Source organism: Prosopis cineraria, unplaced genomic scaffold, assembly GCF_029017545.1.
Source record: "Prosopis cineraria cultivar Desert tree isolate PC_DT_omini unplaced genomic scaffold, ASM2901754v1 PC13, whole genome shotgun sequence".
Lineage (NCBI taxonomy): Eukaryota > Viridiplantae > Streptophyta > Magnoliopsida > Fabales > Fabaceae > Prosopis > Prosopis cineraria.
Window position 1 is genome coordinate 15,658,369 of NW_026555344.1, and position 9,738 is coordinate 15,668,106.

General features: G+C 32.6%; 1 protein-coding gene across 1 annotated transcript; it reads left to right on the forward strand.

Annotated features, from left to right (window-relative positions):
• Positions 1-4,480: 4,480 nt before the first annotated feature.
• Positions 4,481-8,817, forward strand: LOC129291256 (RGG repeats nuclear RNA binding protein A-like). The gene is made up of 7 exons (XM_054928528.1): positions 4,481-4,890; positions 5,472-5,793; positions 5,870-5,935; positions 6,087-6,216; positions 6,706-6,861; positions 6,968-7,024; positions 8,359-8,817. The coding sequence occupies exons 1-7, from the start codon at positions 4,689-4,691 to the stop codon at positions 8,536-8,538; spliced, it is 1,113 nt and encodes a 370-aa protein (XP_054784503.1). The 5' UTR covers positions 4,481-4,688; the 3' UTR covers positions 8,539-8,817.
• Positions 8,818-9,738: the final 921 nt, after the last annotated feature.

Genomic DNA, 9,738 nt, shown 5'->3' on the forward strand with positions numbered 1-9,738 from the left:
TTCAGCACTCCGTGCAGCTTCACAACTTCTCGAATATAGATATCCATTAACTTCTCTAGAGAATTAATTATCCGAATAGCTAGAAAATGAGTATCATCAAAATTTGAACACTCAGGTGCAAAAAGGTACTTTTTTAAAAAATTTAGCACACCCAAGTACTCAAATCACTCACCTTATCTTATTAGACTATTATAGGTCTTGAACCAAGTCTAAAAAGATCTTATACACTTGATTGAACACAATTTATATCATATACACACACAAATCAAGATTTGGCTATTCAACAACTCATCTAAACTTTTGACAACTATTCACAACTTAACATAAACAAATCAATTTGGCCATTTTCACCACAAATTTACAACAAAATCACACCTTTTCACATTCACAATAAAGTCTTAGCCCATGTTACTTATTCCATCACATATTTCTACATAAGGGTTAAGATTCACACAATCACTACAATTCTCTATAATTTTAATAACTCATTACTTATAACCATTCAAAATAGGTATGCAAGTCCTACAGCAATTTTTGCATGCAAAGTCCATGTAACATCCATGTTAGATGCCTTGTAAGTTAAATGTCATTTTTGCCTTCAAAGTATTCTTTCAGAAACACTTGGTGCTTTGAACTCAATTTTAGGTTTTTTCCCTTTTAAATGTTGAAAAAAATCTAACCACATGTGTTCTCCTATTAACACACCACAAATTGGCATTAATTTAAGTTAGTGGGTTTCGCATATGTGTATGTGGGCCACACAAGTAGATGCCCAATTAGAAATAAAAAAAAATCCTCTTTCAAATTATAGTCAAAAATTAAATTAAAAATAGAGTAAAATAAAGTGACATTCCTTCCATTTTGCTGAAATTACAAAAATCCTCCCCCTTTTTTTTTGGAAATATACAATTTAGTCTAATTTTTAACCTCTTTAAGAATATTTCATTGAATATTTAAAAATGTTGATTTACTCTTGTAATCTAATTATCTATTCTATCTTCCCCAATTTAAAAATTTTTAAATAATTAAATATGGTAATGTTTAAATGAATAATTTAAAATATTGCATTAAGATTAACAAAATTGATCTCTTCTTATATTTTATCCCTGTTTCATTATTTTTTTACATGAGAATTTGAAATATTATTTTATCCAACTTATGTATTTAAATTTCTTAAAATTTACTAAATAAATGAGTTTACATAACTAAAAATTTTTAAATATGAACAAAAAATATATGCATTAATTTTTTTGGATAGCTTGAATGAATTTTGGACAACATTTATATTCAAATAAGGATATTTTGATCCAATATACATGACTTAATAGTCAACTAATAGTTGAATAGATGAAAATGGAATAATAAAAATATAAAGGAGACTTATGTTTTGTCATTATTAATTTTAATAGAGGTTTGCATTGGTTTTAAAAATAGAAGGGATATTTAAGTAATTAAGATAAAATAGAGATGATGTAAATGTATTTTACTCTAAAAAAAATACTTTCATGTGTTTGCTTGGTAGCCCAACTCAAAATTTTTTAAAAATTCCTCCATATATACACTTTACAAGAATTTACCTTCAATCTTGACAACAAAGGCTTGTTATTGTTGAGAGAGAGGGCAAGTGATTGTCTACATATGAGTTAGGTTTCATGATTGAGGCAATCCAAAGAAGGCAAGATGTCAAGATTGAGAGATGGAGAATATTTTCTTTAAAAATCTAAGTCAAGCTACCAAGTATACACATGGATGAATATTTTTAATTTAATTTTAATTGTGATTTGAGTGAATTTTTTTTTTGATTGGGTATGCACTTGGAAGCCATCTGTACACATGCATGAGACCTACTAAGTTAAATTGACATTCATATATGGCACATTAATAGCAAGACATGTGTGGTTAGGTTTTTTAAAGTTTAAAGGTGAAAATAACCTAAATTTAATTTTGAAATATCATGTGTCTCTAAGTAAATACTTCGAAGACAAAAAGTGGCATTATTAATGTTTGACTAGACATCCACTTGGATGTCACACATGTATTTTTTGTCAAAAAAAATGGTTGATTGGCGTGTTAAAAATAAGGTAAAAAAGAATGTGTTTAAAAACACTAGGGGGCATTTTGACCCAAAATCAAGTGTCAAAAACCTGCAAACCCTAAGCAAATACTATGAGAGGCAAAAATGATCGTTAGCCTCATAATAGTTTGATCAATTAGATTTATTAATTTCTAAAGGTTAAAATCCATAAATTTTTCACTAAAAAATGAAATTAAGAAACTTTTATAAGTTTATTAAAAGATTGTAAAACTTTATAATTAATTACATGATTTTTATCACATAAAATATATATAATTAGGTTATGTCTTCTAAATAATTTTTATATATATAGAATTTTTATGAAAAAATTAATAAAAATATAAACATTGTATTAAATAATTTTTTCTTTTTCGGTCAAAAGTGTCAAATCAAATTTTATATAACTTCAAAAGTGTTTTTGATTTGAAAAAGTTCATTATTCATTAATAATTTTAACCTTTAGAGATTAACATGTTTATTGGATCAAACAATAAGGATTTGATTGAAATAAAATACATTATAAAAATCTAATTGAAAATTAAAGAAAGCTATAAGAATTGCAGATTAATTTTCTCTTTTTATAAAATAGAGATTTATTTTCAAAATAGTTTATAAAATGTAAAAAATTATTTATATTCAATTACAATAATAAAACATGGTTATCATTTAGCAGTTTTTAGATTTTATATTTTTTTATGGATCTTTATTCATAAAAATGATTTATATATATATATTTTTTTTCTTTTACTTTTTTAGCGGGTTGGCAAATAGCTCAAACCTTTTACTCACCTTAAAAATTTAATATCACTTATAGCAGTCTAACTATAGATGTTGACAATAATGGCCTTGTCACTAGTGATGGGGCCTTGTCAATTAGTAGTGGTGATCTAGCAGTTGGTAGCTATAAGAGGGTGGAGTTTTTTTCAAAAAAAAGAAAGGGTATTTTTTTCATTTCTCATGCAAAATTATTTCAATGTTATCCTAGTTCTTGAAGAGTAAAATCACAATGTATTAAGTCCTTTTTAGTAAATAAACTCTTTCAACTAAGGTGATTTTTCCTAATGATTTATTGTAATGAGAAACAACCTTATGCCTCGTTTGATAGAAATGAATTAGAGTCAAAGAAGCGGAAGTGGAACCTCACATTTCACATGTTTGGTATGGTATACTAGCTTCTTTGTGGAACCTAGTTCCACTTCCATCAAAAGCTCCAAGTCTGACCAATTTGCCCATCCCCATCTCTCCTCATTATTGACACTGGGGAATGATGAAGAGGACAATGAACCAAAAGGCAATGACAGCAATGGACGATGATGACTTCAGTGAGGATGAAACCCACGATAGACGACAAAGATGTTGGGTTGAACCCTCTCTTCAATGACAGATGAATGAGGATGAAACCCCATGACAATGGACGAAGATGACTCCTTCAAATGATGGTTGAATCTTCTCGTCAATTTCCATTTGTTGATTTTCAGTATCTTGTGAGGCATCAAGCGATGAGGAATAATGAGGAGGAGAGTTTCAAATTCCCACTAATACAAAATGTGGATTGCTATTGGGTTTTTTTTTCCAGATATGTATTTCTGGATATTTTTTATGTGCAATTGCTATGAGGAACAATTGAATTCATGCTTTTTCTTTGTAATTTTTTTTGGAGTTTGGTTCATGCTCTTAAATGAATTTGGATTGTAATGATGAAATTGATTGTTGTTTTGGATTTGTTGCTTCCTAGAAGTTCATATTTGTTAGGTGTTATATGATTTTCCATGGAATTCATTGCCTATGTAGTGATGGCTTTGAGGGAGATGGAGACTTTTCTCTTCTAATTTGATGGGTCATATTGGCCATTTCAAAATGTAAATATATTTTTTAGATAAGTTTTGAAAAAATATAACTTTAGATCTTTATACTTTGCTCGCATTTTACTATTGATTTTTATACTTTGTTTCGATGTTTTTGGTTCATGTACTTTTATTTTTCATTGTTTTAAATTCCTTCAATGTCTCTATACTTTATTTATAGAGGAACATAAAATAATAAAAATAAAAATATAAAGACTAAAAATATTAAAAAAAGTATAAGAATGTAATAAAATGTAAGTAAAGTATAACGATTTAAAGTTATATTTTTTATAACTTTTGTATCTTACTTCGATCTATACGCCAAACATGCTTTAAAGTTTAGACTTCATTTTCACCTCGACTTCAATTAAAATCATTTTCTCCCGTATCAAATGAGACGTTTGTTTTCACATTCAAGCTTACCTTTCGATTTTTAATTTTTTTTTAACTTCTTTGTTATTATTATTATTAAGGAAAATTAATTTTCTAATAAGTTAGGGCTAACGCGGCCCAGGCTCGCGAACCCACACCCAAATAAATTCTCATTTGAGATGAAGTTGTCGTCACTTGCTCACTCTTCACTCTTGGACACTCTCCCCTCTGCTTGCGGCTAGGGTTTTTTCCCTACTCTCTTCGGTTTCGCTCTTCTTCATCTCTGAATCTATGCGTCATCCCATGGATTTTTCACTTTTATAGGGCTTAGTGGTCCCTTCCTCTTTGGTATTACGCTGTTGGAAAGTGGGTTCATTTCTGTATTGTTGTATTCTGTAATGGCGACCTTGAACCCCTTTGATTTGTTGGGTGATGACGCTGAGGACCCGTCACAGCTAATCGCGGCTGAGCAGCAGAAGGTTGTGTCTGCTCCCAAGAAAGCTCCTGGTCAGGACCATGTCAAGCCGAGACCTCGTGCTCTTGCTCAGCAGAACAAGCCGGCTCAGTTGCCTTCGAAGCCAACCCCCCCATCTCAGGCTGGTGAGTTTCTGATTAGATTCTATTTGGTTGAGCGCGTCACGTTTACTAGGTTTCTTATGTTATGAAGAGATGTGTGGTTTTGAGTTTAGGCGTTCTGAAATCATGCAAATGGAATCTATCTGTTCGACCTTTTGAAAATGTGGTTTTTGAGATTTTGGTTGTTTTGGAGATCCTGCAGATCCTCAGTTTTTTTAGTTTTTTAGGTTCAAGTTTGTGCCTAGCATTGGGTTTCTATAAATTACTTTATGTAATAGTGAGTTTTCCTGATTATGTTTACAGACGCTTGTATTCATATATCGACTTGTTTTAAGAATGTTCTTTATTTTCTTTATTACTGATTCCTTAGCCTCTCATGTTTTGAAAACGTGATATATACCCTAAACTCTTGTTTTTTTTTTGTGATGGGGTTGAACTTTTCACCGGCATCATAGATCATTTGACTACTTGAAAGTTCAATTTTCTTTTTTAATAATACATGTTTTTATGTCATGTATATGCTTTTTACTTTAATTAATGCTCTCTATTGATTCCCTTGTATAATTATTTTTTCATATGTTGACATTCTTAACATGTTCACTTAGTGAGGGAGGCAAGGAATGAAGCATCTCGTGGAAGCCGTGGAGGTGGAAGAGGAGGTGGCCGTGGCTATGGACGTGGTCGTGGAGGAAGTGGACTTAATCAAGATTTCTCCAACGATGAGAACTTGTTCAGTGGCAGTGGAGGCCTTACTGTTCAAGGTGCTGTTGTAGAAGGAGAAGCTGGGAAACCTTTAGAAAGACGTGGTTATGGTGGACCTCGTGGATCTCCCCGTGGTGGTCGTCATGGTGGATTTAGCAACGGAGAAGTTGGTGAAGAGGGACGCCCACGAAGGATGTTTGATCGCCGGAGTGGCACTGGACGCGGGTTCACATTTTGTTCAACTTTTGATTTCTTAAATTTCTGTGACTACCAACATTGATGTGTCATTTTCTAATTGCAGAAATGAATTCAAGCGCGAAGGTGCTGGGCGTGGTAACTGGGGAACTCCAACTGATGACCTTGCACAGTAAGCATTCCATTTTACAATCTCTTAGTTTCCTGCACCTATTAATAATTCTAGGCTGTAGGCAGATGAATTAAAATATGCATTTTCTATTTTCATGAGTTTTTCATTTATATTTATTTTGTTTTCTCATTTCTGAATGTTATCTTCATAGGGCAACTGAGGAAGTTGTGAATGACAATGAGAAAAATTTGAGTGATGAGAAACCTGCTGAGGAAGACGTAGCAGATGAAAACAAGGAGAGTCCTGCTAATGGAGCTGAAGAAAAAGAGCCTGAGGATAAGGTGAGTGTCTGATTTCATTCAATGGGTTTTCTGTCACCCAAAGTTTGCCTTCAAGATTCATGGCAAACAGAAGATATTTGATATGTCATGTCTTGCTGGTGCAAAGACAAGAAATTTTGCATGGATGAATATGTGGTCAAAGAGGTATATTACACTAACTTTCAAGGAAAGTTTCTGTATGTATTGAATTGATAAGCTCAATTTGGTTTTTTTTTTGGGGGGATGGTGGGAGGGGGTCAAGCATGTACGGGTACATGTTTTGAATATAACTTGCAATGTTACGCTGTATTCTTCTTGAATTTTTATGTTAAGAAGAACCTCTCACTCTATATTCCTTTGTAACAAAAAGGACATTTTGTCCAAGATTGAGTTATGCCTTGAACTGTGCTTTGTAGTATTAAGCAGCTTGCTGCTATTTTTGGTGTTCATTCGTATGATTTAGAATCCTTTCATAATCCATCACGTGTTAACTAGTGTTTTATTTGGTAGGAGATGACCTTGGAGGAATATGAGAAAGTGCTGGAAGAAAAAAGGAAGGCCTTACAAGCACTAAAGACTGAGGAGAGAAAAGTTGACGCTAAAGATTTTGAATCCATGCAACAGCTGTCAAGCAAGAAAGACAATGATGATGTCTTTATTAAATTGGTGAACTCATTTTGGCCTCCGTTCTCTGATCTAATTTCTAGTTGTTTATAGTAGATTTGCAATGCCTCGTGATACGTTTTGACACTTGATATTCTTCTCCTTTTAGGGATCTGAGAAGGACAAGCGTAGAGAGGCTTTTGAGAAGGAAGAGAAATCTAAGAAGGTTTGACTTTGTTTTTTAATAAAATAAATGTAATATAGTGTATAATATATCATTAAATATTTAATTATACTATATCTAATTGGGCTGTAGTCATCTTTACTCAGTTACATTTTTACTGTTTGTTGATCTCGAAGAATCATTGTGTTAACTTCAATATCGAGTTGTTGGTCTTGAGGAAAATTTTCTGTAATTAGTGGTAAACAGATTCTCTTGTCAATTGTCCATGAATCATCAATATAGAATCTATATGAAGCTGCACTATCTATAATCCATGAACAGTGTAGCTCTTGGACTCCAGGCGGGCACATGGCCTATAGTCTACTTTGATCTAATATTGACATTTTAATGTTTTCAGATGAGCATATGTCATCTCACATGATTGATTTGTTTATTGTTTCCCCTCTTTTTTCAAAATATACTCTTCCCTCCCGTTACCCTTTCTACATATAATATACATGTTCATTGGCAATTACACTTCCGAATGTTTGTTGGCCAATTGAGGGTTAAATAATGTATTTAGGTTAATATAGAGTATTTCTGTAAAATGTTTAAACGGACCAACATGTCACTGAACTATTGGTTTTAGTGAAGGAGCATGTATGATCTATAATAGAGGAGGTCCTTGTAATTTTAAGCATAAATGAAGGAAATTAGTGTAATTTACATGAACATTTTTGAGCTCAATACTATTTTATATCTTCTCTTCCATGTATGAATTAAATTTTCTCAAGCTTGTCTCCGCATCTTGTGTTAATGTCCATCACAAAAAATGGAGTTTAGTTTTAGATAGCAAGTGATGGAGTTGTCAAACAACAATAACAAGCAGCCTTGTCCACTAGGTGGGATGGGGTTGTTAAACAATTTATCTAAATCTAAGTTTTTGTTATTTTGGTTTATTTTGATTTTTTTTTTGTAGAGATGTTTTGCCTATTATTTTTAAATGGTTTGAAATTTTGATTATATCCTTAGAAATCTTTTAATTAAATTGTAGGATGCTCCGAGTTGGTTGAATTTATTTTGCAGTTACTTGAATTTGCTACTTTATGGACATGGCTTCCTGTTTAAAGTCCTTGTGGCATTCAGCTGTTACCCTGCATTTCTTCCTGAACTGAGAATGAATGTGCTTTGATTTGATAATTTATGCTCTTTGGTTCTATTGTCACTCTTGCTTGGCTGGGTTGCTGTTTACTTTTTCTTGTGGTGATCTGTAATTTTGATCTGTCATTTGATTTATGACAAGAAAATATATTTAGCATTGTTAAATGGTTTTACCCCCCCTCCTGAACAACTTATGTTCTAACTAATATCATGTTGCATGTCTTGCTTGTTCCCAGTCTGTCAGCATTAATGAGTTTCTGAAGCCTGCTGAAGGAGAAAGATACTTCAACCCAGGTGGCCGTGGTCGGGGCCGTGGACGTGGTTCAAGAGGAGGTTATGGTGGCAGTGTGAACCACAATGTGCAAGCGCCATTGATTGAAGATCCTGGGCAGTTCCCAACCTTGGGTGCCAAGTGAGATTTTGATTATCTCTGCTGAAAAACTTGTCCCTTTGTTTCAATTTTGGGTTATGTGCTTTCTTCTAAAGCTGGAAAAGAACCATGCTAATTGGATTTCTCTCTATTAGCAGGTTATTTAAATTTACGCCTTAAAATGTAAATTTAGGTTGTTCTTCAGATGATCTCATCTCTCTGTAGCCTCTTTTTATTACTGACCTTGGTGGCATGTCATGCTGGATAAACAAACGTTGCTTAGTTTAATTCCTTGATATATCCAATACGCAGTTTTGCTTGAAAATACAGATCCACATGCCCTCTCAGAACATGCTACTAAAAATCTGAAGCTCAAGCTACCTCGACTTTCAGTGGATACATTTAAGTTGTATTCAGGCTCAAATGAAAGCTCGTGTGTGTGTGTGTATGACGTCTCTCTCTCCATTGCTAAGTGAATACTAGTTTGATTGTGGTTTTGCTACTGGTGCATATTTCAATGCTTCACATGCAAAAGCAATTGGATTTTTCTGTCAAGAGTTCTTAGTAATGTCATGAAACTTGACTCAGCATTTGTTGCTATGAAGTGGATGTTTGCTGAGTTTTCTGTTAATTCTGCACACGATACAGAAATTCCAGATACCTGCCTGTGAGTAAGGGGGAGCACATTCGGTGCTCCTGATTTACTTCCCTTTTTTTATAAAATAAAATAAAATTTACAAAATTTAATAAATCTATTAATTACCAATATGTACAGTTCATATTTAATCAAGTTGGTGTAAATTTAAGAGTATTTTTTGTACAATTTTTATAAATTGGTCATACAGATTTACTTTTGATAGTTTTGATTAAACCCTAATCATCTTATTTTGGCTGCATTGCTGAAGAGGGAAATGAGTGGATTAGAGCCTGTGGATGGACCCATTTTGGTAAGTACATCTGTATGTGTAACCCGCGCATGCGCGCGGATATACACGTGGGTCTTTTTATTTGATTTAAGCTCGTGGAAATTATTTACAAAATTAGTTTTTTAAAAAAGTATTTCCCCCCAGAATAAGTAGCGTTATTTTGTTCAAGATTTGAATCTTTTGTTCATTGTTGAAAAACAATAAACGAAGTTTTATTCATCGTTTATTCTTTTTTTTTTTTTTAAATTTTGGGTAATCTATTCATCGTTTATTCTTATTGTCTCGTGACTCTAAAATCGTATTCTCTATATTCAACATTA

Excerpts from the sequence above, each read along its gene's own strand:
- LOC129291256 (XM_054928528.1), top strand. The coding sequence starts at position 4,689 with ATGGCGACCTTGAACCCCTTTGATTTGTTGGGTGATGACGCTGAGGAC. Across the intron at positions 5,794-5,869 it reads CGGAGTGGCACTGGACGCGG|AAATGAATTCAAGCGCGAAG; the intron begins GTTCACATTTTG and ends TTCTAATTGCAG. Across the intron at positions 7,025-8,358 it reads AGGAAGAGAAATCTAAGAAG|TCTGTCAGCATTAATGAGTT; the intron begins GTTTGACTTTGT and ends GCTTGTTCCCAG.